Genomic DNA, 27,757 nt, shown 5'->3' with positions numbered 1-27,757 from the left:
CATAAATGAAAGATAGAAAAGACTCTTTAAATTTCCCTTTTTGGTTTGTCTTTTACAGCATTTTCTTTGTATCTTCTTTCTTTGTCCACTCATATTTTCCATAACTCAGGCAAATGAGAGTAAAATGCCATCAACAGAAAAAGAATATTTCAAAGTCCACTAAGCTGAACTGTTACACCATTTGCCTAAACCTAAATACATGATTTTCTTTGCTAGCTTTATTTTTATTACATCTGCTTATTGCAATTTTAACTCTCATAAACTTCCTAAAGTTTTTTTTCATAAATTAGGGTCTCCAGGAGCCAGGGTTGTTATCAAAGTCACCTTATTAGCTTTTGGCTATATAATAAATAAAAATATAATATATTATGTTTATATAGAATTTTTATGTTTTCTGTATAAACTATTAATATATTGGTATTCATTATAGTGATATAATATATAAAAATAAAAATATAATGGACATTTCTGTAAGAAGACAGTATTTCATGGTAATTCTTGATTGACTGATTGATTTCTGCTCTGTGTAAAACCCTTAGAGAGGCTGGAAATTTTAAATTCTAATTCTTGCCTATTTAATTGGTTTTGACATTAATGAAAAAAGGACTTAATAAATAAATGCAAAAATGTTTTTTGCATGAATGCACATATATGTGTGATGCCCTGGTGGAAGGGTGATACCAATCATAATTAATTTTTAAAAACATTTCTATCTAGTCCCCACTGAAGGCTGACCAAATGCAGTGCCTTGTACATTTGCAATATGTTAGATGATAATAGGGAAAAAAACAGCAACACTGTTAAGCCTCACTGGGGTTTATTTTCAGTTAAATTCAAATAGGATTTATTGATAAAGGAAATGCTCTGTGATGTAGTAGGTGCACATCAATAAAAGTATTTTTAATTTGACATAATTCTGCTTAATGCACCAGATCTCCAAACAATTTTATTTGGTAATATTATGCAAAACCTGGGATATTTGTTTCCAGATATAAAAATAACTTCAAAGTAGATTAAGACTGGGCCAAATATCAGTTGTTTGTAAGTTATTTTTTCTGTTGTAGCAACTCTAAACTTGGGAATGATCAGGACTAAATTATAAATGTGAGATTACTGGTTTTGTTAAGACATATTCATGTGATATCTATTTCTGATTTTTTTTTCTATATGTATACAAAATCAAGGGAGAAGGCCACATACTGCCATCTGTAGTTTCCTAAAACCATTTTACAAAGTAAATAGAGCAGTTTTGTTAGAGGGAGAGCTCAGTCAGTGCCTGACAAGCTCAGGTGCAGAAGTAATTTAACCACAACAACACTCACATTGCAGCCACTCGTTTTGCAAGTTACACACAGTTGAACAGAGACCTTTCCTCTGACTAAGAAAGTCATTTCTGTCTGTAGGAGGAGATGCATTTAGCTTGTTTAGTTTATCAGTTTAAAAGAAAATGAGTTTAAATTAGTATTTACTTTTAATGATATCAGACTAAGGACAAAATTTATCTTGTTTTCCCAACTACTCCAGCTGGTCATCTAAAAGATTTCACCTTTGCCTGCAAACCTGGTCCTTTCACCTTCTTGCTACAACGAAGTCCCATTACAACCAGAAAACATTTTTGTTTGATACAGCTCAAGGCTGTAGGGGTGATTTTCCAATTTCAGTTGGAGACGTTACACTTCATCTTCTGCCGTGTAGGGGCTGTACATCAGTTGATTTCCATTCCACCAACCTAGCAGTGGAAAAAGAAATATCTTGCTTTTGCCAAAATAAATGGGAGTATAAAAAGTAGAGAAGAGAATTGGATGCCTTGTTAAATATTCACAAAAAAAGAGAGGTTCATATGTCAAAGCCAACAACTTTCCACTACATGGGGGATTTTTGTGTATCCTCCTCTACTTACTTGCAGTGTGTAGTGTTCTTCTGTTCAGTCACTCACCATGTTTTGAAACTCAGTTGTCATTAGTGTTGAAACACACTTTTGACGGTTCTTTACTGCTGATTGTGCTACAAGTTCTTAAGTCACAGAATCCAGACTTAGTTGGTAAGGGGTTTACTGCAAGTTTCCTTGTTAAATTACTGCCAGACTTTACAAGAACAGCAGTGTATTCTGATTATTGTGGTCAGATGCAGAGAGGAAGAAAAGCTGTTGAGCAATGCAAACATTTTCTTAGCTGAAACTTGTGGCTTAAATATTCTGCTCATACAAGCAGAAGTGTGTGTACTCAAGACTTCTAAAAGAACTCAAGGATGAAATAGCAAAGCTCCTCACTGCGCTATGTAATCCTTCACTTAAACTTGCCTGACTACTACAGGATTGCTTGGCAGAGATATCTCAAAAAAAAAAAAAAAAATGTTTCAGGGAAGATCAGAAAAGTATGAACCAGTAAAGCTGGTGTCTGCATAAGGTATGTTAGTAATAATATGGAATGCGATTGGTGAACACGTGAATAAATGTAACATATCCAGGAGGAGTTGACACAGCTCTTGTGGAGAAAGGTTGTGCTTCACAATCATATCAGAAAGCTTTGAAGAAGTCAGGAAGGAGTAAAGAAGATATGATTGATGCAGTCTGTTGGGATTTCCAGAAACCATTTCCCATAAGGGAAGGTGGTTTCTGAAAGAGAAGATGTCTGAACTGCAGAATGCCTTACCACAGGGTGTTATGGAGCCTAAAAGACTTCGTGGGTTACAAGGCTGATTAACTGAACTTACCAAAGTACAGAGACATAAAATAAACTCAGTTCAGAAAATTCCTAGCCATAATTTTTTTCATGTGAGGAAAGTGTTCCAGGAAGGTACTATTTTCACCTGTTCTCATGGCCTTTCTTTATTTCCCTCTGCTGGATGCTGATAGAAGCTGAATAGTGTGTCTTTTCTCTAGCCCAGAGTGTTTTTGTGAGGTGCAGTTGCACACATAGAAATTTTCAGAAAATACAGTCATTGGCGTTTTAAAGTGGCACACCCTCCGTGTTTGGTGGATGGACTGTTTTAATGTATGACTACAGTATAACATCGTACACGCTTGTCGAAATATTTGTTTTTCAAGAAAGATGTCTGCTGATTGTGGACAGATTTTGTTGCTTTGATCTGATGATCTTTAATGGCACTTACAAGTATTCTCCGCTGATTTTCTTCTCCTAATCAGTTTTACATGAAGCATTGAAAATAACAAAATATGGTTATAACTTTAAAAACACTAGCAAAAGTATTCAAATGCAAATGGTATTTGACACTGTGTTTAACTGGCATTATTCTGATGTAATGGAAGGCTTTCAGTATTTCATTATTTCAGGTCTATAACATTTGGGGGGGGTACAATAATTATAATTTCTATAGCTTTTCCGATTGCAAAGTATATGCAGAAAGTTTCTGACTGTCTATAATTTTTATTACAGTGATTTTTTAAGAGATGTCTGTAAAAAAAGTGTAAAAGTTATGTTCTGCTATACATATATTTACATTTTTGCAAACTTAGGACTTGTTTTCTAGAGATGTACTGGGAAGCAAACAGGGAGTGGGTATTATCCTACAAAAATCAATGAAACCATAGAGAAACTACAGAGATGATTGTATCATCTCTTCAGTACATCAGTTACAAAATTCAGTTAATATTGCCCTTTTTGGTGAACTGCTGCAAGAAAGAAATTATGCACTACTGCACCTTCCACGGTTACTGAGAATGTATTTGGCCTCTTTTGGCTGATTATGTTTGCTAATTGAATCTACCTAAATATTTGTAAATAACCAAATTACCCTTACTGCTGTCTACCATTAGTACAGTCCTTTGCAGAACCACAGGAAGGTCGAATGGGTCCTGTTGTTCTGTTTCTTGATTTCAGTTATATGCTGATTAGTCAAGACTAACATCTTGTATATCAAGAGCTACCAGCTCTTTTTTTTTTTTTCCTTACATTTGGGAATGTAGTATGAACAGAGCAGCCCCACAGCTGCTGAAAAATCATCTATTTAAACATACATGCATTATTTGGGTTAAGTCAATTATTCATCCTCATTTTCAGCAACAACATTATAACTAGAACTAAAAACTGTGAACATCCTCCCCCTTGACTACATGCAGGTGGCTGACTTCTACACCAGAAACCTTAGCCTTTTTTCCTCAGCTGAGATTTTAGCTGCTAAAAGGTGTTAACTCATTGCTGTTACTAAATCCCAGCTTGACTTTCTGAGCCCATATTTCCTGAAAAGTGTTCTAGTCCGTGACGACCAGGGTGCTTGTGATTTGTGTCCTGTGTGTCATTGTCATGCCATGACAAAACCTTCCCAGCCTGTTCAGATCCCTCATGGTTTCTTCTACCTACCTTTTTTCAGCCCATTCAGAACCTCCAGATCCTCATTCCTTTCCTTTTCTAAAGGTTCAGGTTTTTCTTTTAATTCTCATGACCCTTTTAACTCTTCTTTATTTTTTTAATTGGAAAAGGGTTTGTGAAGAAAACATGAGAGTGAGACATACCATTGTTCTTACATTGTCAATATGAAAAATAGGAAACAAATGCAATTTTAGAATATAATTATAAAATATATGACATAAGATTACTTCAGAATTTTCTAAACCCACTTTTTTTTTCATATACTCAGAAAATGTCCTGTTATTCTCAGTACTGTCTCTATAATATCATTTTGCGGGGGGAGGGGGCATGTTAATTCTATAAAATCAGTTATAGAGGTAGAATTGGTTTTATTCTATATTTCAATTTCATTAATTGATCCTTGATACTTCTGAAAAAAATAATTAAAAGAATTTGTATAGAATATATCTGCTAATTGGTCTATTTATCTTGATTCATAGATAGAAAAATATATAGTAATATATAGTATATAGTAATACCTGTTTGTCTATGTGTTTGTGTGTGTTTGCACTTGTGTATGATCCTAATTTGAATTGAAGAGAATTCTGAAATATAAGGTCTTTTACAAGGTACATGAAAAACTGCTTCTCAGAATTTAATTTCCACACTATTCAGTGCATACAGGGAACTGCCCTTACTATCTCTACGAGCTGTGTATTTCAATCCTTTAATATCTTTACAGCTCTGATAGCCATTGGGCGGTACAGCATGACAATAGAGACAGTGGATGTTGGATGGTGCAAGGAGATCACGGATCGTGGTGCCACCCAGATTGCACAGCGCAGCAAATCTCTCAGATATTTAGGACTGATGAGGTGTGATCAGGTAAGAGGCATTCGCATGAGCTGGTTCCTTCTTCTGAGCATGTGAGAGTGTTTGTGTGTAAGTGGGGGAGGCAGGGAGGTTTGGTTTTATGTACGAACAGGTTTTGTATTCACTACTCTGGTAGTGTACTCTGCTAGTGTATTCACTACTCTTTTTCATGTACTGTGTTCTCATATTTAGCTAAGAGAACAGAACTAAAGGGAGCATTATGCATTTTTGCTGACATAGATTTTCAAAATACACCCACTGGCTACACCCACAGTCTGAAGTGCTCACAGAGGTTTCTGTAAAATCTGCCTTCTGACTGTTTTGAATATTTTTGTCTAAAAGTGTTTGTTTGGTATGTCATGTTATTATTATGACTTTGTTTTTTAAAAAGGCGGGGGGGGTACCTTTAGCATGACTAGTGATTTAGTGATCTGTCGTATGGCTGTGCTCTTGCTCATGTGCAATGGTTTTGAAAACAGAAGAACAAAGATTTGGGTAAAACCATAATGCTAAATAGAGAAAAAATACTGAGTTTCTTATATACAGCTTTCCCACATGGAATGTATTAAGAATGTCTGTAAGTTTTAGCACTTTATCATTAGAAGAAAAGAGGACAGGGCAGTCCAACGCCACCTTGTATATAGCCTTCAGGAATCAGGTCCCTGTTTACAGAAGAGAGATCAAGAGGCCTCTCAGCATAAACAGATAAAAGAAAAGTCATAGGAGGTCCAGAATCTCTGATCATAGGTCTTCAAATATACCTGCAGGGATTCATTCTTTTCCAGCCATCATCACTGAAATGTCCAGCTTGTGATGCCCATTGTAAGGATGTCTCTCAGGCTTGTGGATTTCTGATTGGATACAGCTTGTGGAAAACCAGGTTTCAGTCTAAGAAACTTCATGCTCAATGCCATTACCTTGCGTCCCTCACAGTACATTACAGAAGACAGTGACAAAACCCAGTATCTCAAATAGCAAGGAATAATAATGTCCAGGTCAGTTGTAGAGTTAGAAATAGCATTTTGCGAAACCAGCCTTAGGCAGTTTCCAGTTTGAGAGAAGGTTGAGCACTTTGGAAGAATTGCTCTATCAAAGCTGAGTCCACTTAATCTCCTAAACATTAGTATTTTATAAGATCCAATAGACAAAAGGAGTATGTGGGTCTCTTTGATGGATTGTGCTAAGATTATGTACTTAGAGAATGTTCAAAGGGTAACTTGACCTTGGGAATTAGGTCTGACCCTGAATCACCTAATCACTTCTACATGTATGTTTATTTTGTGAATTTAGCTAATGTTTAACGGTCAGCGAGGATCTAACAAGTGCAATAATTTTATCCTGTCTTCAGCTGCTATAGAAAATCAATGATCTTGATGCTGAAAACAACTTTTACTACCTCATAAGCTAAACTATATGTACTACAGTCTGTATTCCTCTAATTGGTCGTTAATGCTTTCCTAGTTCTTTACACCATCTTTTGTGTTATGAAAGGCAACTGCTGAAAAGAAAAAAATAAATATCTTTTGAGAAAGCTTCAAGGAAGATAGAAAAGCTGTGTTGACTGTGCATGCAGGTAGGTGTGTGTGCATTAGAAATTATTTAAAGTATAAGAGTTAGAACATGTTAGGAAATTAGTAAATGCTGTTACAGCAAACACTGTAGTAGTGAGACTACCACTGGGAATTATTTTCTTGCTTGCAATAGCTTGATGGGAAGAATAGCTTCTCAGACAGAATGAAGTAAGTATCCTTGACTTAAGGGTTTTTTGGCAGCTAGAAAATGCCAGCTCCCTTTTTCCACTGCAGATGAACAGAGAAATTACTGAACAAAATCATGTCCTCAACTGTCTCTACCCAATATCATGCAGAACTAATTTTTTCCAGTGGCTGCTCTATTAAATTAAAAATGTAGTGCCCAACACATCATTAAAGAGAATTCTTGGGTGGTGCAGAAGGGTTTATTTACATGCCCCATTGACTGAAAGTCTTTGTACTGTTGTCAGCTTGCAGTGTAGAGAGGGTTAGAAGATTTGTCCCTTCCTTTCCTTAAGGTACTGACTGTTATGCTAGTACCAGGTAGCTTTTGTGCCTTTTAGGGATTTCCAGGCACTGGAGGGGAAGTACTTAAACACATTTACGTAAGGAACATATGTAAGTAGACTTCAAATGAGTACAACTAAAATACTCTTTATGAGCCAAGCTCTTTGGAATTTCTTTGATACGCACTTGACATACATTAGAGGCGTCAAGGGTCCTCCCAAGAAAGATCAAGAGAGGCTGCAAGCTTGGGTAAAGGCAGGCTCTGTTTTATGCCACTGATTATCCGAGTGCCTCCAGGCAATGTGTTTCAGTAGATGCAGAACATTATTGATCCACACCATGAAAATAATCAAATTATTCATTTTTCATCAAACTGCTATTGCCATGACCTTTCTTTTTATCATTTTTCCTACCATCTAACATGCACACCACAGGAGCAATATGATGTTTGCCTTAAAATAGATGACATTGTGTTGAGAAATCTCATAAAAAAAAGCTGACTTTACCATGAGGTCATCATAATGGGGCACATATTTCAGTTGGAGCTTTTCTGTATCAGATAGGATATGTCTGAGATATTATGATCGAGACCTCCAAAAGTATTTAAGTGTTCAGAAAGTAGACCCTAAGTGTTGTTAATTGCATATATTTTGGGGAATGAAATTCCCCAGTTGCCTGCATACCAATATCAACACGTACTGAAAAGCAGCTGGGACCCTTCTTCTCCCTTCTTTCACTGTTCAGGGTATCAACTCTGTGGAAATATGTGTGCATGGATCTGCACAGGCACTTAGGAATGCACAGGTCATGTGTTTCATCAAAAGAAAATGTTGCTATTTTGGAGTCTTCATTTCTTTTGAAAGCAGTAAGAGATAAAATCAGTAGTTATTTAGGGCCTAAGCAGGAAGGACATTTTAGAGGTTTGTAATGGACAAAGGCATAAAAGACAGCATATTTCTGTTTTGCATTCTGGGGTTACTGCCTGTGTTTGTGCCCAGCCCTGCTTCCAGTGGCAGTGAGCCAGGATTCATTCCTTCGTGTTGCCTCTTCCCCATGATCTGGTGGCACAGGGAAACCACAGGCTCCTCAGTTTCTCTGCACAGTGTTGTGCTTTTGGGGTTTGCAGTCCGAGGTTGTATTTTAGGACTTGATGTGGGTATTTGGGAGCATGTAACAGCTTTGTGTACTGCTCAGGTACACAATTTGTCTGATCTTCCTGATTTGTCACTCACTAAATACCAAGAAAAGCACAGATTTGTCTCCATAAGAAGGACTTCTATTCAGTTCACCTCAGTTTAATTCTTCCCTTTAAATACTTGAAATACCTTGAGAGACATGAGCAAACACTGCACACTGCAAACACTGACATCAGAATTCCTAAGAACTTTACTTGTATACTGAGAACATAAAATGATGCCTACATCAGAATAACAGATTTAAATGCACATTTCAAACTTCTTTTCCTGAACACATTTCTATACGTTCCTACCCCTAAACTGAGCTATATCCTATTTATTTATTGTGGTTAATTAATTATTTTGAAATATTTTGTATTTCATCTTTTTTTAAATTGGAAGAAGATGATGATGTTCTCTTTACTATTCATTGCTAAAATTCATTTGAAAGATGTCTTTGTGGCACTTCTTTCTTGTGCTCTCACCAGTGAAACAGCTTTAAATAATGGCAGCTTGAAATCTTCACCCTTGGGGAAGATGGCTGGGTATCAGTTAGGAGATAGGGGCTGAACACTTGAGCAGTTTTTGGGGGTAGTATCTTGACTGGTTGAACAATGTGTCAGAATTATCTTCCCAAAACTTTTCTCACACAGGTTTTCGTATTTCAAGATCCTTTTCCTGTACTGTGGTGCTGTTTCCAATGGTTAACAGGAGTGCTGCCATGTAAATGCAGGAAACATTTCTTGGGAAATATGCAGAAAAATGTCACTAAAAAACAGAGGTCACAAAATTCTACATTCACCACTATGTGTGAATGAAATGAAGAGACTCTGACAAAGTTGACTGTGAGTGGATACACAACTTAGTTAATAAATCATGTTGGCCTTTATTCCTCACTTTATTCTTTTTTTTGCTTCGCCTTTTTTTTTTCTTTTTTGAGATGAATTTTGCAAAAAAGTCATGGTTGCTTTTCATGGAAATACTTCTGAAAGCCTGTAGCTTATTCCAGATGACTTTCTCAGATGAATTGTAGCATGTATTTCCTATTCAAGTTTTACTGAGATATTAGAGCACAGAAATTGATTGTCAGTACAACTGACAAAAAGACAAACTCTTTTAGCTTACCACAGAAGGGAAAGAAGATAAATGATCTCTAAAAATAAAAATGGTCTGTTAAGAAATCATTTGCATCTTAAGTAAGCATTAGATTTTTAGAAAATCAGTAGACTTTTAATATAATTTATTACTTTGTCCTTTTATAAAACCTGTTTTAGAAATATTTGTAAATATATATTCTTTGCAGACTGCAAATCAGTAGCCTAACTGGAATGCAACTCCTATTGTTTATGAGAAATGTTTTTATCCTTCACTCATAGACTTTTAATTTACATGGCTAGCCTGTAACTGAAGGTAAGTAAGTGAAAATGGGATAATATCCTAGGTTCTAGAGATGCAACTTTAAATTTTAAATACATTTTTGAGCTAAGCTGTTTTTAATCAATGGTAGAACAGTGAGAGTACAAAGCCATGGCTTGTTTTAATATAATTATCATAGCAATTTGCCTTCCACCTTCAGAAAATGCGATCATTAGCCTGATAAGAAAACCTGACAAATTGCTACCATTTCTTCTTTTATATTTAAGGGGTTCATTTTTAGATTTGAAATTATGGTTTTGTAATTTGAAGAGGAATGAAAATATCAAATCCTTTCTTTTAAGACAAATTCTATAGCACTGTTTTTTCTGTTAAATCACTGTAATTTGTTCAATTTACATTGCATATTAAAAAGGAATTGCTGTATTTTTTTATAGTTTTATATGTATAATGTAGGAGCTGTGATTGATACACCCCTCTATGAATAACGAAGATTTTAGATTCATGAAATCTATGAATCCCATTAGAAGGAAACTACAGTTATCCCACAACAAAAGAAAAATAGCATTTATTTCACTTTGGTTTTCAATACAACGATTTTAAAAGACTGGACTACTTCTGTTTTTTTTCCCTCTAGCTAACAGGGATAACAGATCCATTATGTGTATAAACGAAAGCATCTGCTAAAATATAAAAGGAGGATTTTTTTACAAATTGAACTTCTTGCTCTTCTAGTTTAACTGTTTCTTTACTAAAGAGTTTTAACTTCGAGGCTGATAGTTCTGGAACAAATTCATGGCAGTAAACTGAAGATGGAATCTTCTGTGTTAATGAATCTGTCCTTGTTTTTAAAAAGCACCCATCTGATCATGTCATACTGTAGTAGAAAGATGGGCCCTCAGTTACAGATCAACAGTTCAAAATCAGGATAAGGCCAACTATTAAGGAAGAATCTAATGTGAACTAGTCAGCATTTTTATTATAAAAAAAAAAAAAAGAGAGAGAGAAATTTTTTTAGAAGCATTGTCCCCAGGAACTTTCAGTCATTTTTACCAGCCGACAGCTTTTGAGAATGATTTCTTTGTTAGTTTTACATGCCATCATTTTGACAGGTATTACAATAATGGGCTCAAATTATTGCTAATGTAGTTGAATAGGAAGGAAAATATTCAATGGTATTAATTCAAGAGGAAGAAAGTAATCTGAAAGAATATTTATCACTGTGTAAATTAGCACTGTCATTCCACTGCACATGGGTCTTTATTAAGTGCAATTTTTATAAGAATAAAGCATTTGAAATGCTTATGATACTGGTAATATTTTTGCCTTGAAATCTTGTGTAAGTGGAGTCTAGAAGTTCATCTGATGAAATGAACAGAATTAGAAGCCAAATTAAAGGGTCCTTTAGAATGGTTTCTCTGACTTAATAGAAAAGTAAACCCTCACACTAAGCAAAGAGAATTGAGAGTGAAAACTTCATCACTTATACCGCTTTAATATTCAATATTGTGTTGGCAGCAGTGATTAGGACAGCAAGCCCTGAAATGATAGCTCTACTAGAAAGCTATGCACACTCACAGAGACCTGAAAAGGATTTTGCTATTTTGCAGTAACACAGTGACTGGCAGTTTGAGACAATAGCATTCACATGAGTAAACAACCACAACAATTAATTTCATCCCTTTCAGTTGAGATTTAAACCAAAAACTGCAAAGTAGATCTACTCCACAAGCAATCTTGCTACATTTTCTGAAATCCTTCCAGAAGTGCTACCATGGAATATTAGAAGATTTGTGTATTGCATTTATTTCAGTTCTCATGGCAGAGAAGATTGCAGATATTTCTGTTTACCTACTCTTTCCCTTTTTACAAATATAAATGGGAAATTAATTGCTAAGGTTTAACACAATTAAGTTGTCAAATGCCATGATAATACTACATCATACTGTACTTGCCAATTTCATTATTTATGAGTCTACAACAAACAGTGTTTGTATGTTCATGCATGTGTGCTTTTTTCTGTCTTTAAGTCAAAATACATTCTTTACTGAAGTCGTAAGGGACTTAATTTGGACTATAGGATATTGTGCTAATGTTGGGGAGGCTGTTATTTTTTTAAAGTCCTAAACAAAGGTTCTGCCCCTGGGCATGAGGGCAGTCACTGAAACTCTATGGAATATGTCTGCCTTAGCTGATCAAGTGCACTTCACACAAAACGTTTCCAGAAATCTTTAATTTTGTTATGGCTACAGGCAACAGTTATAATTGGGCCACCTGAGAATATAATTCATTCAACTATTAGAAGAAAAGAAATCAAACAAAGTGCACTTTTTATAAAACACTGACTTGAGGAAGGAAACTACAGCTTAGAGAAGAGAAAGGGTGTATGAAAATGTGTTTCTTATAACTCCAAGTATGTACTCCAAGTATGTATATTTTGGATTTTATCGTCAAAACATTAGAGCAATTGGAAATAAAGTGTGTTCCAAATCCATCATTAGGGATACACACAATGACTATAGAGTAATCTCTTTGACCCCTATATACAAATTTGACTTCCATGTGATACTACTTTATGTATACAGAGACACAAATTTCAGTATCCCTAATGCTGCAATACCACTCCATAAGCAAAAATTTCAACCATATGATTAAGAAACCCCTTTTGGAACAAATCTCCTTGTGTTTCTTCTCTGTAAAGTTGATTTTGTGATCCTTTATATGTAGAAATGTAATGATAATACTTGTGCCCTGTTTATCATCTAACCTAAATCATCTGTATGGGAGTCCTTAAAATCTTTTGCTCTGAATGTTATCTCTCACCTGCTAACATTTCCCTAAAATTCTTAGTGCTAGATCTCTAAGATTAAGCCAGCAGTTCTATATATTATTAATGCCTTTCTGTGCAGATATTGCTGACTCATGGTCATAACTTGATCTGTTGTATTTTATTAATGACTGGCCTATAAAGTTATGTAACTGAAGATACCAGTCTGTATCATCCTCAGAAGGAGAGTACCCGTGGTGTCAGCACTCTCCAAAATCAGAGCCACATGTCTGTTCCTAGGTCTAGGTTAGATACGATACAAAAATTATTTCAGCTCTGATTGATGGTGTGAGGAACACAGGCAGGTTTTTGTAAGAAGTTCTAGTACTGCATCTTTGCACAATCCAGTTTCGCAAGTCTGGTTTTGGGGGGCTTGAGCTTTTTTTTTTATATGGTTTCCTACTGGTTTCAGTTATTAGCTTGCAATGGAGATAACTTTTTGTTTTCAGTTATGAAATGAATTAATTGTTACACTGAAGTTACTGAGATGTGAAGATTCTTAGGTTTTGTTCACTGAACAAGGCATTCAAACCTTTTAAATTAACAATGAATACTTCTCCACTGTATAGAGCAGCATAAAACAGTTCAACTCTCCTTTTTCAGTAGTTCTCTAGATGACACAACACAGACATTCTTGGCACATTTTAGAAGCTTTAGAGTCAGAACTGCATTCTAAGACTGCCCTTGATACACCTATAGGAGGAGTTTTGAAGATCACTATGCAGTCTTAAAATTCTTCATGGCAATATAGTAAAGGAGTTCTCTCCTTAAAGTCCCTTTATGTGCCACTTGGTATTCCAAACCCAGAGATTTCCAGGACATCATCTCAGCTTAATTCCAGCGAACTCCAACTAAGTAGGAAAGCCCTGTTTAGGAAAAGTTCTTATACCTCTGTTTCTGTTCCTTAGTTGTGAACAAAGCTCTCAGTATTATTTAAAAATGTGCAGTTTGGCTGATGGTTTCAACTGTAATCCCTAATCTACTTTAACAGGATTAGGAAAATTTGACTCCTTTGAGTTTAATAAGATCTGTCCCAGGAACATAATGAAAGCAATAAGGGGGGGAAATACATCCTAACCCTTTGTAATCATTTGATATATTTAGAAATTCCTGATTTTAGAATCTAGAAATTAAAGAAAATTATGCTGAAATTATCACTAGAACCAAATGACATGGCACATTTAAAAGAAAAAAAACCTAAAAATTACCTAATACCTATTCAAGCTTGACCTTTTGATGAGCGCTTGTGGACAGTGGCACAAAAGAAATTTCTCCTTGTGTTTGGTGTCAGAAAAGTGGTGTATCAAGTCATTAAATACTGGCAGTAAGACTGGATGAGCAAATACAGCATTGCAGATCAAAATCTGAGTGAATATTTTTCTTTGAATATCATTTTAATTGAAAACTGTAGTTTCAGTTTACTCTGAACCTGAAAAAAATCAGCTCATAAGTGTCAGTTACTTTATTCTGGGAAAAATATTTACAGACTGGAGAGGTTTTTCAGGCTTTCTGATGTAGGCGGATCATTTTACCTAAAGGAGAGAAAGAGTTTTGAACACTGATTTTCCATTTTTCTCAGTATTTCACCCACATTATGGGTATACATAGCAGAGAGAGATGAAAGTCCTCCAAAGAAGCACTTGCAGAACCCTTTCATCGTTATTCCACTTCACATGGACTAGAAGGGTATTCTTGTTCTTCTTTCCAAGATGAATTACTAATTATCAATCACATGAGCAAATATTCTCTAGAGTAGATAATATTTAAATACTCTCTGCACAACTACACTATCATCAGAAGAAGAAATTAAGGAGGTCCTACCCCAGAAAAAACATTTGTCACAAAGTGAAGTATATTCTTCTGGGAAATAGGCAATATGAGTTCAGGTGTCTTTAAGAAAAAAAGATTCAAAATTATTACTCCTATGTAGCTGCTCTAATTGAGTTAAAAGGAAATGATACAGCTTGGTCCTGCCAGTTTCTGTAGTCCATCTTCTCCTTGGCTTTGTTTTGGTTTTTAATCTATTCTTTGGCCTGGAATAAATTTTTATTTCGTCAAGAAAAAATAATTTTCAAATCAATTTTTGCTGTTATTTTGGTTTTGTACTTGATGACCAGGATTTGCACAAACCTATTACTTTCACTCTAAATGATAAGGGATGCATTCTTCCATTGTGTGTTAAAATATAATTGAAGAGCTATTCAAATTCAAATGAATGATTATGTATTAAATAATCTAAGTAGTTTATCTGCATACAGTAGTCTTTGACAACTCAAAAGATGAAGATGAATGCAAGTTCTGTGAAAGAAAAATATAACGTTTTAAAGCATATTAAGATGTGAAGATTTTTAGTTTTCATTCATTGAACAAGAGTGTTGAAGCTCAGAGGGGAAAATTGCTGTTTGTGTAATGAAATTATTTTGGGAATGACATTCAGTACTTTTGTTATATCACCAGCCAGACTGATCTTAAAAAGAGACAGAAGCTTGTGTTCCAGTGATTTTACATAAGACTTCTTTTTATCTTAATCCTACCATTAGGGAAACTGATGACAAGGATATTGAGGGAGTTGACTTAGAGATATTACTTTTCACGTTCATTTACAAAGAATAAAATTTTTATTTATCTTTTTTTCCTACCTTTTAGACAGTGGAATTTTAGTCCAGTACTACAGAAAGTTTAAAATACTGGAAGTTTTACACTGTTTTAGTGTTTGACCTGAGTTAAAGCATTAAATCTCAGAGTAAAAAAAAAGTATTGAAATATTCTGATAGGGGATCATTTCTAGCTTAGCTGTCCATGCTTGTTTCTCATCTCTGGATCCATGTAGGTTGTCCCACTGCTAAACAGGATTTTTTTTTTCCATCTTCTCTTGTGTAATCTTACACTGAATTTAGTTTGTCCAGCATAATTTTTAACTATTTGCTGTTGCTTCCTTTGGATTAAAAACATTTACGTTTAACCTAAAGGATCATATATTTGATCTTGAAGCTTGGTAAGATTTTTTTTTCCTTTATCATGAGAGTAAAATCAATTTTTTAAGCTCAAAGTAATTTCTTTCTGTAACTATTAAGGTTCCAAATATGTACGTAGGGTTTGTCGTTACTTTGTTGTTTACAAACAAGTTGTAACTCAAATTGTTGCCTAGGATCAAACTAATAATTTAAAATGTTCACTTAATGCTCCAGAAAAAAATGGGGAAAACTTTTTAGTGTTTGATCATAAAATAACTGATTTTGTCAGTGGCACTTCTGCAATGGTTTTACCTGCCTTCTGTTTATGCTCAGGTTTATTTTTTATTTTCTGACTGTATTTGGTGGTCAACACCAGAAGTTTACTTCTTCTGTTTAGTTAAGTATTTACAGAAATTAGTAAAAATTGTATTAAGCATTATTTTATCAAATAATAATTGTATCAGAAAAAAACTGACAATCAGTCCTAGTGCTAGATGGTTTATCATAGATTTCTTCATAGGTTTTAAGTCCAAAAGATAGTGTTTGTATCATCTGTCTTCCTGAGTATTGTGGGCCATCTTTAAATTAGCCTGGTAGTAAATACGTTAGCTTACCCCTAGCTAGACTGTAGCTTCTGTAAATGTCATGAGTCAAAACCGCTAGGACATGAAGATCATTTACTGTCTTCTTGTGTTTGAACATCATCTTCGTAATGAATTTGCCTTATTTGTCTCCTGTAATAGAAAACCAGCATATTGTATTGGCCATAAAGCTGTAACATCCATGCTATTCTAACAAATAATGGCCAACAGGTAAGTGTCAAATCATATTAACTTCTATCTACTAGTGATATTTGCAGCTATCTAGCAGATAAAAAATACATCTTTAAGTTTCCCATTAAGAAGGAGCAAAATGAGCAACTGTCTGTGGAAAGCATATTCTCTGTGGCCGAGTTAACCATTAAGAGAAGTTTCTGGTAGCATGATAGATTCTGCTGTGGGTGTCTGTGCCACAAATCTAAAAGAAAAGAGACTTTTGACTATTTCTGAATAGGCATAAAGTAGCAAATCCTGCTACGTTGGGGGAATTCTTCTCTTCCAAGCAATATTTCTCTGAACGGTTTCCTGCAGTTTGCAAGTATGTATTCAGCTATAAATATCAAATATTTTGGGGGGACTTGTGCTATCTCTGATTTCATTTTGATTTAGTAAAAGTCACTTCATGTTTTTCAGCACTGGAAGATGTTACTGTAACATAGCAATTTGCCAGACGAGTACAGTTTGTGCTGTGAAAAACCAGTTTTCTATCCAAGTCAGTCTCAGTTAGATGAAACTTCCAATGAAGATTGAGTGTTTCTATTATCAAAGTAGAAGAACTGGATATTAAACCTTTCATTTATCCTTGTCACTAGGTGCAATCACTGTTCAGAAGGAAGCACTCCTTGTTATCTTTTAAGGACAAAAATATTATTAGATACTGTGGTCACTGCGCTTTAAAATATTATTCACATGACGGATCTTTGTAATGGTAGTAAACAATTTAGTCTGTTTTTTTTACTTTTGGCCTTGAGCATGGAACACCACGGAGGGAAAAAAAACAAGCAATGCTTTCAGTTGTATATCCTACTGATATGGGTGGTTCAGCAACTGTAGTATCGATGCTTTTTGAAATGCCCAAGTGTTTAGCAAGAATTTCAAAGAGACCTAAGTAGGAGGCATGGTTCTTAGTTTAATCTTTTATTTATCTGAAGGCTGAAGAAAACTTTCTACTTCTGTGATATGAACTGTAGTCATCTTAAAAATAATTGACAAATTAATCCCCTCACAGCATTGCAATTGTAAAGGTGTTATGTTTGACTAGGCTTGTCTGATTGCTTTGTCTTATGGAGAATAAAGGTGCTAACTTTGATGTCTCAGATTTAAGAGGGACACTCCAGATCTGAAAGTCTTGTGTGTTTTAATTATTAATCCCACCATTTCTACCCACGAAACCCTTTCTGCAGAGTTATCCTCACACCAGAAGGCTGAAATAAAAACTTCTGCGAGTGATATATGTGAAGACATGCAGGATTTTTAACCTTTGGAAAGCTGACCTATAAGATTAATTGGTAAATTGATCTACCTGCAGCATAGAATAATTTGCATTCTTTGCCCCATCTTTAGTCATGTTATCTGGTGTTTTTCATTGCAGACCCATTGATAGCTACCAGTGCAAGTTCATTTCAGTAAAGTTAATTGGGGAGCTACTACTTAGTATTTGAAAAAGTATCCATAACTGTACCATAAGTAGTAGATGTAATTAGTTTTCATTTTCCAAAGTCATAAAAATCTCACATCTTAAATCTATGTCTGCTTGATCAACTTTGAGTATATATGTTTCTATTTCAAGATAAAAATCAGTTGCTCTGGGCAGCACTTTTTAAACAGGATGAATGTTTTGATAATTTGGTGTAGGGCCTCAAGAGGAGATAGCATAGTCAACTATGGAATTAAGATAGTTTAAGAGATTTTTAACCATTGTTGCAGTTTTCTAAACAACAAAGACTATTTGTCTTTACCAGAATATTATTTAAAACTTCTCCCTTTACTATAAAATCAAGGTGTGAGGTTTGGTTTTGGTGTTTTTAGTTCTCTAGCAGGACATTACATTCTGTATGTTTCTTTGTGATATAAATGCACCCAGAACCATAGTGACAGTGAGGAGCCCACTTCTGCAGGCCCTCCCAGGAGTCCAAAGTTTGGCCATTCATTTAGCTTACCTAATATTACCCTTTTTGCACATCACAGATTCTATTCTTCCCTTGCAGGTGAATGAAGCGACAGTGGAGCAGCTCGTGCAGCAGTATCCACATATAACCTTCAGTACTGTACTGCAGGATTGCAAGAGAACATTGGAACGGGCTTACCAACTGGGCTGGACACCCAACATGTCCCCTGCCTCTTAAACTTCTGTACCAACATGACAGTTCCATTCTGCTGCATTCAGTAGATCTAATGGGGATTGCAGAAGGGTTTATAACCTTTCATCTGATGCAATATAGTTGTGAGTTTACAGAGGTTACAGTAAAATGGCAAAAGCTGTACACTGACTTTATTGTACTGTACAACTAAGTACTAACATTGAAGCAAAACTTTAGAAATGCATCGTGGTTTTGTTTGCATAGAAGTTATAAAAGCCTTTGGCAAATTTCTTGAAGTGGATTCCTACTAGTTCTCTGGATAGTTTGAGTTATAGATGTTAAACTTGTTTTCCTCCGTTTACTTTGCCTTGGTCATGTGTGTTTCCTTTGATCTGTAAATGGTAACTCAGTGCTAGCACCAATGCAGTTGATCAACAGAGGCCTGTGTTGAAACTGGGGAATAAACTTGATGCTTATTATTTACAAAAGCTTGTTATTTACTTAAACCTCAAGGAGGTTTTAAGATACATAGTAATAAGAAAATCTACAGTGAATTGCTACTTTATTGGGTTTTTTCTTTAAATATAAGAAGCTGTAGCGACATTGAAATCTTTCCACCTTAATGGATTTTACAATGCAAAGAGTGCTTACCTTGAGAATGCCATCTGAACATGGGTCCTGTCATAGGTACCATTTTGTAGGATCAGACGTATTTTAATACAGTGTATGAAAGAAAATATCGAGAGTAAACACATAAAATTATTCATTTTCTGTCACATTGCATTCTAAAGAGTTGAGTTTGAGCAGAGGATTGTGAAAATACGGTCACTGCAGCTTCAGTTTGGAGTTGCCTTAACCTTTAGAGTATTACCATTTGGTTAAGAATGTTGTCAGGTGTGCAACACTGGATATTTGTTCTTCAAAGGTTACAGCATTTTAATCCAAACTATGAAACGCTTAAGCTTCAGCTGAAAAGTTGCCATTATTGTCAAAATGTTTTGCTAATCCAGAAGGCCTAATGCAGCATAACATAGAAGCTTGTTTAGTATGGCTGTATAACTCTCTGTAAAACTGTTTGTTGATTTCCATAGCATAATTTTTTACAACAGAAACGTCAGCTCACAGAACTTCCAGTGAGGATGTTGAATGTTTTCTTATTAGACTTTTCAATATGGGGATGAATAATTTCTCTGGAAAAATATATATGGTAAAGATTTTGTTTCAAATAAGTGGTAAATACTTGTGAACATGTGTAATGCTATGCTTTTTATTTACTCCAAAATGGCAACAATATTTTGAGAAGAAGCCAGTTAAATATATTGCAGATATAGTACAGAATCTTAGTCATTTTTCTTTTAATGTTAAAACTATTCACACAATTTGTAAGTTTCTATTTTTCGTGAAACCTTTGATCTTGCAATAAAATTTAATATAAAGAAGAAGAAAGTTGTGATGTTTCCTGTTTATCTGTGCTGCTAACTGTACTTAGACTATACTTAACAGAAAAACTGAAATCTCTGTTCTTGAATAGGTAGAACTCACCTGAACATGGTCCTGAGCTGACTGATCCAAGCTGGCCCTGTTGTGACTGACGGTTTGACTAGATGACATTCAGAGATCTTTTTCAATCTAAAATTCCCTCTAAGGATTTTGTATATATGATGGATCTGGTTGGTCATCTGTTTTCACATCTGCTGTTTAAGTCACTCTCAATAGTTTTACCTTTTACTAACTATTTATTTCTTATTTTTATGAACATAATAATCTTTGTAAATATCACTGTGGCTAATTAATTTCAAGTTTATGTAGTATAAAAACTCTAGATGGAAATATGTTTTTCTAATTGCAGTGTTGACATAGATAGCTCTTTAATTTCCTTGTAATAAATCAGTGCTTCCTAAGAAGTCTTAGAGGAATAAATAACAGTGCGGCACACTCTTTCATATTTAAAATGTCATGTAGGAGAAATACCATTCAGGGGGAAAATAAAAGCTATTGCCTCTTGTAAAAATAAAAATTACCTATTTTCTCTTACTCAAAATATACAGTTAATTCAAAGCTCACAGGCAGCTTACATACTGGATCTCTTATGTTCCAGAAGGTTTATTTTACTGGAAAAATTTGTATTTTTTCTTTCAAAATCTTTGTGGGAACCAGCTGTTAGGGTAGATAACCTGTGGCTTAGCTCTTGTCGTATCAGACACATTTCTAGGCCAGAATAGCTGGGCTCATTCAACCCGCAGAAAGGGCTAGGACAAAACTCTACGTGCTTTCTTGACTAGAAGATATACGGTTGTAGAAGAACGACAGATAACCTTTAGTTTCAGCCATTCACTCTTTAAATCCAGCTGTAATTCTGGCTTAAAATCAAAGAGTTCACCTGGTGGTCACTGTACCCATCTCTCACCACCTAAAGGTGATGTGGAGGGGAGTGTTCTCATGCAATTTGTCTCAGCAGGGGAAATGGCCACTGTGATGTTTCTCATGCAGGTTCAAATTCTCTTTGCCCAGGCTCCCAGATTAGTGAGAAGTTCAGCGCAATGCCAAATCCAAGCTGGCAGCCCTCCCTTCTCAGCAAGTGCTCTGTGTAATACCAGGCATATTCTGCTCATCTTTGAGCAGGGACAAAGTGTATGTCTCTGAAAAATATCATAGGTAGGGATAAACTGATCCCAGTAAGGGCACAGGTGGCTACTGGGAGTGACTTACAGCATTCTCAAAACCGAAAGATCTTACTGTGCTTCAAGAACTGACAGCTTGACCTTCAAAGCTCTGCCGTGGCCCCAGAACCCCACTGGCGTCACTCACAGAAAACATTTCTTCCCGTACATGGGAAATCCTGAAAAAGAGTTTGAACCATCCTTGATATTTTCCTACAACTATTAAATTACCAATCTATCCAACTGGGTTTTTTAAAACATTTTGGTAAAACAACTGGACAAGCTCAAGAAGTGGACCCATGGGAATCTCATGAGGTTTAATAAGACCAAGTGCTGGCTGGGGCAACCCCTGGTATCAGCACAGGCTGGGGGATGAACAGACCGAGAACAGCCCTGCTGAGAAGGACTTGGGGGAGCTGGTGGGTGAGAGTCTGGACATGAGCCATCAATGTGCACTCACGGCCCAGAAAGCCAAGTGTGTCCTGGGCTGCATCCTAAGCAGTGAGGGCAGCAGGTGAGGGAGGGGATTCTGCCCCTCTGCTCCACTCTGGTGAGACTCCACCTGCAGTGCTGCATCTAGATCTGGGGTCCCTGAAGGCAGGGTGACTGAGGTCCTTGTTAATGGAACTCTTTGGGGCAGATCAGAGTGAAACACCACTGAATTACCGGTGTTTATATGTATATATATGTATGGCAGGTTTATTTTAGAACAGTTTGGTTGCAACAGAAAGGAGGTATGTAGCCCTTTTGGTTGTTATCTGTAGAAATATAAAAGTATAAAGGTGTCACTTAAGAAAATATATAAGGAAAAGATAGAGAAAGAAAAGAGAAGAGTAGATAGTAACACCTAAAACCTCTTCTCCTCCCCTTTGGTTGGAGGTAGCAAACCTGCCCTCAGCAAAGCTCTTACTGCTTTTGTCAGTGGCCCATTGTTTGAGTCAGTCAAATCTAAACATTTCAGTCTCTCACTGTCTCTTCCCTGCACAAGATGAACATTGATAGAGTCCAGAGGAGGCCATCAAGATGATCAGAGGGATGGAGCACCTCTCCAGTGTGGAAAGGCTGACAGAATTGAGATTGTTCAGCCTGGAGAAGAGAAGGCTTTGGAGTGACCTAATTTCAGCCTTCAGTACCTGAAGGAAGCCCACAGAAAAGATGGAGTGGGACTTTTTCAAGAGCCTGTGGTGACAGGATAAGGGGGAGCGGCATCAAACTGAAGACAGTAGTTTTAGGTTAGATATTAGGAAGAAATTCTTCCCTGTGAGAGTGGTGAGAGACTGGAACAGGTTGCCCAGAGAAGCTGTGGCTGCCCCATCCCTGAAGCTGTTCAAGAACAGGTTGGATGAGGCTTTGAGCAACCTGGTCTAGTGAAAGGTGTCCCTGCCACAGCAGAGGGGTTGAAAGTAGATGATCTTTAAGGTCCCTTCCAACGCAAGTCATTCTTTGATTCTATGAAAACAAGCTGTAATCCCTTGTGAATAAGAAAGTAGTTCTAGTAAGAATAATTACCAAACAGTTAATTTTTTCAGGCTCTCAGCTGGCTTCCACATGAGCTCAGTGATGTCCACCCAGATTCTCAAGATAAATATGGGTTTGCTGATGTTTGATAAACTCTAGTGTTGACAGGAGCAAAATCAATAAAGGCAGCAAACCATATACACAATGGTTACATGAAAATAGAGGCACAAAGCAAGCTTCATATGAGGCTGACAGGGCCTTTTTCAGGTGCTGTCATCTTTAACAAGGAAAGGAAAAGAACTGTTATATCTTAATAAACAATTGGGATAGGGTAGGATACACTGTTTCACTTTGAAAGGATCTATAATGACCATCTGTGGTAGTTTTAATCTAGGCCTTCCTTGGTGACCAGTTTGTAACCAAGGAAGAGGCAGTGTTTCCAGTATTCCATACGATTTTTACATAAATCAGGGTATAAATAAGAAGGGAAGAGAAGCCTTCACTCTCTTCTCTTCCGGTGAGGTTCAGGAACAGTGGGTCCTTGCGTTGGTCTCGCTTATCTAAGGCTGAGGCCTGCAGCGACCGCTGGTCTGACACGTGGAGGATAGCAGAGTGCTGGCCGTGTGTGCCAATCCTACTTCTCTAAGGGACGTGGTGAGATTTGTTTTACTAGTTATTTTACTAGTTCTCAGGTTTGATTGCGTATATCTGCTCGGTGTCCCTTCGTCTCCTTTTGTTCCTTTTCCCCTTTCCCTATCCCTTTGGGGGGTATTTGGATTCCCTTTTGCTGTGTACATAGCATCTTAACTGTAATATACATCAAATATATATTTTTATATAACTAGCTTGATTTTCGGGTTCTTCAATTTGCATAGTTTTTTTTCCTTTGCCCTGGGGGAAGAAGGAAGGGGGAAGGGGGGAGCTGCTACTGAGTCTTTGGGCATTTGGCAGGGAGCCAAGTCCAAAACATCACACCATCTAGTCCAACAAGGCTGACCAGAAGGCAAAGCATGTTACGAGGGGCATTATCCAAATACCTCTTGAACACTGACAACCTTGAAGCATCAAACGCTTGTCTAGGAAGCCTGTTCCAATGTTTGACCCCCTTCTTGGTAAAGAAACGTTTCCTAAAAAAAGAATGCATTACAAAATAACAATGGTAAGAGCATATGTACAAAGATTATGATGATATTTGATCTTGTAAATATTCAGATTTATATTTTAAATTAGGTGAGGATTTATGCTACTTATTTATGGAATTCCATAGTAACAGAGGGTCACTTTAAATCGGATCCATTTAAATAGTCCATTACAATAAAATTATTTAAAGCAATGTTAACTTTCCTTCCTAGTTGTTTTTCTTACAGCTTTCTCCATAATTAACCTGTGATCTTGGCAGTATAGGTGATAGAGATTTGAAGTTCTGGTAAATTTTGAAGCAGAGTTACCAAATTTTTTTTTCAAACCCCAGACACCCTGGGAGATGTTCCAGGCTTGAGCATGTGGAATCTACCATAGATTGGCACCACTTAAAAACCAAATAATTCTTTGTGAGAGTAGTTGTACTTTGCCAATCTAAACAGGGTGGGTACACAGTCAAATTTTGTGAGTCATTATTTTATGAGGCCCTATATTTCCAAGGCTTGTTTAAAAAAAAAAATAAAAAATGGGGTCACTAAATGATTTGCGTTTCCTTGCTTCCTGTGTTTGCCTCCTTCCATATATTGTCTATACATGCAATTGTTGTAAATGACCTGAGTTGCTGAAGAACTGTCAAATAGCTCAGCTGTTCCCCTGTATCTTTTCCTGCATTAGGCTCAGATTAACATGAGTGAATAAGCTAAGTCCCACCACTGCAGCTGTGGTTGCTTGACTGAAGACACTTTCACAAGCTGGAGTAAGGTAGCACAGAAATAAAGATCTGTGTAACTACTACATCTTCCCATCTGTTAAAAGAGAAACTGAGGCCAAAACTCTTTTGTTTAGTTTTAGCATTGTTGGTTTTTCATAAAGGTTCTCAGGATTATTTAAGGTAAATCTAAGTGTTTCACTCTTATAAAGTTTTACTAATGGATTATGTTTCAGATTTATTTTGGGGCAAAAATCAACAGTAGTAGGTTTTGGGGAAGAAATCAACAGTTCAGCAAGCTGAACTGCTTCCTCTTCAGTGTTCAGGCAGGTCTTTATATAGCTTATGAAAAGTGTTTGTGTATAATTATACCTTAGGAGTCTTAAAAATTTTACAACCGGGATTATTGGGCATTTCCATCTGCTATGAAGTTATAAAGGCTTCTGGACTGAAAATTTCATAATCTCATGATTTCGTCATGTACCCTGTTGGAAACTGCTACAGACTCTGGTGTTTTCAAACCCACTGTTACAGAAAGCTTCAAGAATTTTCTTAGCAGCACTAACTTCCAGTGAGCACAATTAACTTGTCCCAGGTGCCTTGCTTTGGCTTCTCTTTGAATCAACATCTCAGTTCCTACTTTTCATGGGCTAAATTATTATCTTCATGCTGTTGTTTTAGTCTATGGTCACTTCTCTGGACCATGTTATGTGAGTCATGGTCTCTGAACCAATATAAACTAAACTCTGCTGTCAGGGATGGGTATTTTTCTCTTATTTATACACAAAATGCTTCATATCCTTTTTTCCTTGGAGATAAATGAGAACCAAATGTAGTCAATGTTAATCACATTGCTTGAGCCTTTCAAAGATGCTCAGATACTGAGGTGAATGAGAAAGCTAGAAAATAGGGGGAAAAATATTTTTCTTCAAGAGAAACTTGCTACAAAGCAAGTTTGCTCCTGATTAGGGAGCAGATATATCTGGAAATCTTTAACAGCAACCAAAAAGGTTGTAGCTAAAGAAAAACTGCATCTTAATAACCCTGCAGAAGAGTGGAAAGAATTCCAAGTACAAATGCCTTCATTTGATCTTCTCAACAGAAGAGCAATGGAAGGGTTAGAGGTTATAAAAATTTACACTATTTTTATTAAAGAAAAATTGGGGCCCAGCAATGAATAAAGATTAAACAGTGTCTGTGAAGCAACAGAAGTTGTGGCAGCCCATGGAGTGTTCAAATCAATGTAGTTCAAAATGTCCGTAAGGCTGAACTGGAGTATAGGGCAGGTCTGAAAACCAGGAGATACATCTTCCATCTGGTAGTGGTCTTTGACTTGGCACTTGTATTTTCCAGCACATGACATTAGGTTCTGTGGCTGCGCTTCTCCTGGCAACAAGATCAGTGCCAGGAGCACTGCTGGGCCATTGGATCGCTCCAGCCATCACCAACATGCTCTTGGCCCATAACTTCTAACTGTCTCCTAAACAAGTTCGATATTAATGATGCCCAGTAGCTGTCTCCTTAGGCTCTGTGGATGCAGCCACTGCTTCCTGAGGGCAGGAAGGTTTAGTGGCTCAGGCATGTGTTGTCTTGTACCCATCAGCCTCAGCACCAGAGAGCTGTCCTGGGCAAATTTGATTGACTCATGCAAACATAACCTGTATGGCTTGTTGCTGTTTTCAGGTCTTGGTTATCAATCAGAAGCTTCTTTTCAGTGTCATGGACCCCAAAGCACAACCCTGCTTCCTGAGGCACAGTCTAGCACTGTGCTTCAGAGCATCAGCTTGCTGCTGCAGTTGATCCCACTCTGCTGCAGGACAGCAACCCTTTCCCAGCCTCCTGGTGGAGAAGAGGCCAAGGAAAGCCTCTCTCCCAGCCTGGAACTGTGATCCCACTGCCCCCTTGAAACAGGGGTCCATCCTGCCTCTTTCCCCAGCTGCCAGGCAGGCGTACCTGTGGAATGGGATGAGGCACCAAAGGTGATACAGACAGAGAGTTCAGTGATGAGGAGGTGACATCACCCTGAAGGTTCCTGGATTTTTGAAGAGGAGGAAACTGCTGATATAGAAGCCTGTAACTATTTTCCCCACAGCTTGATCATGAGTTAAGCTTTCCTGCTCTAGAGGAGACATTATCACCAATCCCCATTGATATCTGGATGAATCACTACTTTTTCAGCAAAATTTTCTGAACATAGAACTTAAATTGAGGAATATTTCTGTATTTAGTGCTTTCTGCAGCAGTACAGGTATTGAAGTCTTTTGCAAGGATAAAGAGCGAATGACCTGTTGACCTTTCTGTTTGAATATATGCCATATCCTTTATATTCTCCTGTGTGTGGCTTCAGAAACAGTTAACAGCAGGAAGACTATTTGTATTACATTAGCTGGAGATAGGAGAAAAATGCATTTATGGATCCCTGTAATCCAGTCATTGGTTTATGGATGCAAAGTCCTTCAGGGACTGTCACAAATTCCCAGCTGTCTGTGAGAGTTAGATTTTGCAATTGCATCTCTGAGCTATCTGCAAGGCATGTAAAATCATATATAGCCAGGCAGCTCCCTATGACTTTGCATCTGCAAAGACTTGAGAACTATTCCAGCAAGAATGTGCAGTAAATTAAGCTCAAGAAATTTTCCTGTGCAAAAAAATTGCCTCTGAAAAATAAATATTTTGGGTAAATCTTCCATGGGTGTAAATCTCTTTAGCAGAGCTAGAGTTGAGCAAATGCAGATAGCTATTAAATACTGAAATTATTGCCAGCCCTCAAAAACTTATTTTTATGACCTTTGTATATTTGTGTCTGCACCCATCATTTTTTAAATAAAGTTTAGTTGACGTTCTAGGAATATGAAAGGAAATATTACATATCAATCAAAAAAAAAAACCCAAAAAAACCCAACCAAACAAACAATAAAAACCCAAACCCCAACAACAGACACACAGAAAAGAAACAAACAAAAAACCAAAACAAACAACAAAAAACAAACAAACAAAAAACAAAACAAAAGGCCATCTAACTTTCTTAAATGTTCTACAGTTCATCATATCATGACATAAGGGTAAGATCTGGTACTTGGCAGAAAAAAGATGCCTTGTGTAGGATCTTTGCCAGCGTGACAGAATACGTTTGGGAAGTGGCAAGGGCAACAGTAAAGGAAGAGGAATTTTCTGTAAGATCAGCACATCTCTTTGTCTCTGGTGTGGGAAATTGCCCAGTATGCCTAGGAGAGGATAAAATTGTATTTCCAGAGTGTGAACATGTGGGAATAAGGGAAATAGAGGAATTGGAAACAAAACAAAAAAACAAACCAACCAACAAAAACAAACGAAAACAAAAAA

The 27,757-nt window shown here is 36.6% G+C and overlaps 1 protein-coding gene across 2 annotated transcripts in view; it reads left to right on the top strand.

Annotated features, from left to right (window-relative positions):
• Positions 1-19,886, top strand: part of FBXL17 (F-box and leucine rich repeat protein 17) — a 284,365-nt gene extending 264,479 nt beyond the window's left edge. Inside the window, exons 8-9 of one of the 2 annotated variants that reach the window (XM_050328407.1) lie at positions 5,050-5,192; positions 18,356-19,886. In XM_050328407.1, the coding sequence (XP_050184364.1) occupies positions 5,050-5,192; positions 18,356-18,493 (281 nt within the window). In that variant the 3' untranslated portion in view covers positions 18,494-19,886. The remainder of the gene's footprint in view (positions 1-5,049; positions 5,193-18,355) is intronic. The other variant, XM_050328408.1, reaches the window with a different exon arrangement.
• Positions 19,887-27,757: the final 7,871 nt, after the last annotated feature.

Source organism: Myiozetetes cayanensis, unplaced genomic scaffold, assembly GCF_022539395.1.
Source record: "Myiozetetes cayanensis isolate MyiCay16 unplaced genomic scaffold, myiCay2020 scf4, whole genome shotgun sequence".
In the NCBI taxonomy this organism is placed as follows: domain Eukaryota; kingdom Metazoa; phylum Chordata; class Aves; order Passeriformes; family Tyrannidae; genus Myiozetetes; species Myiozetetes cayanensis.
Note: the sequence above shows the minus strand (reverse complement) of the source record. Positions and strands in the feature narration are given on the sequence as shown.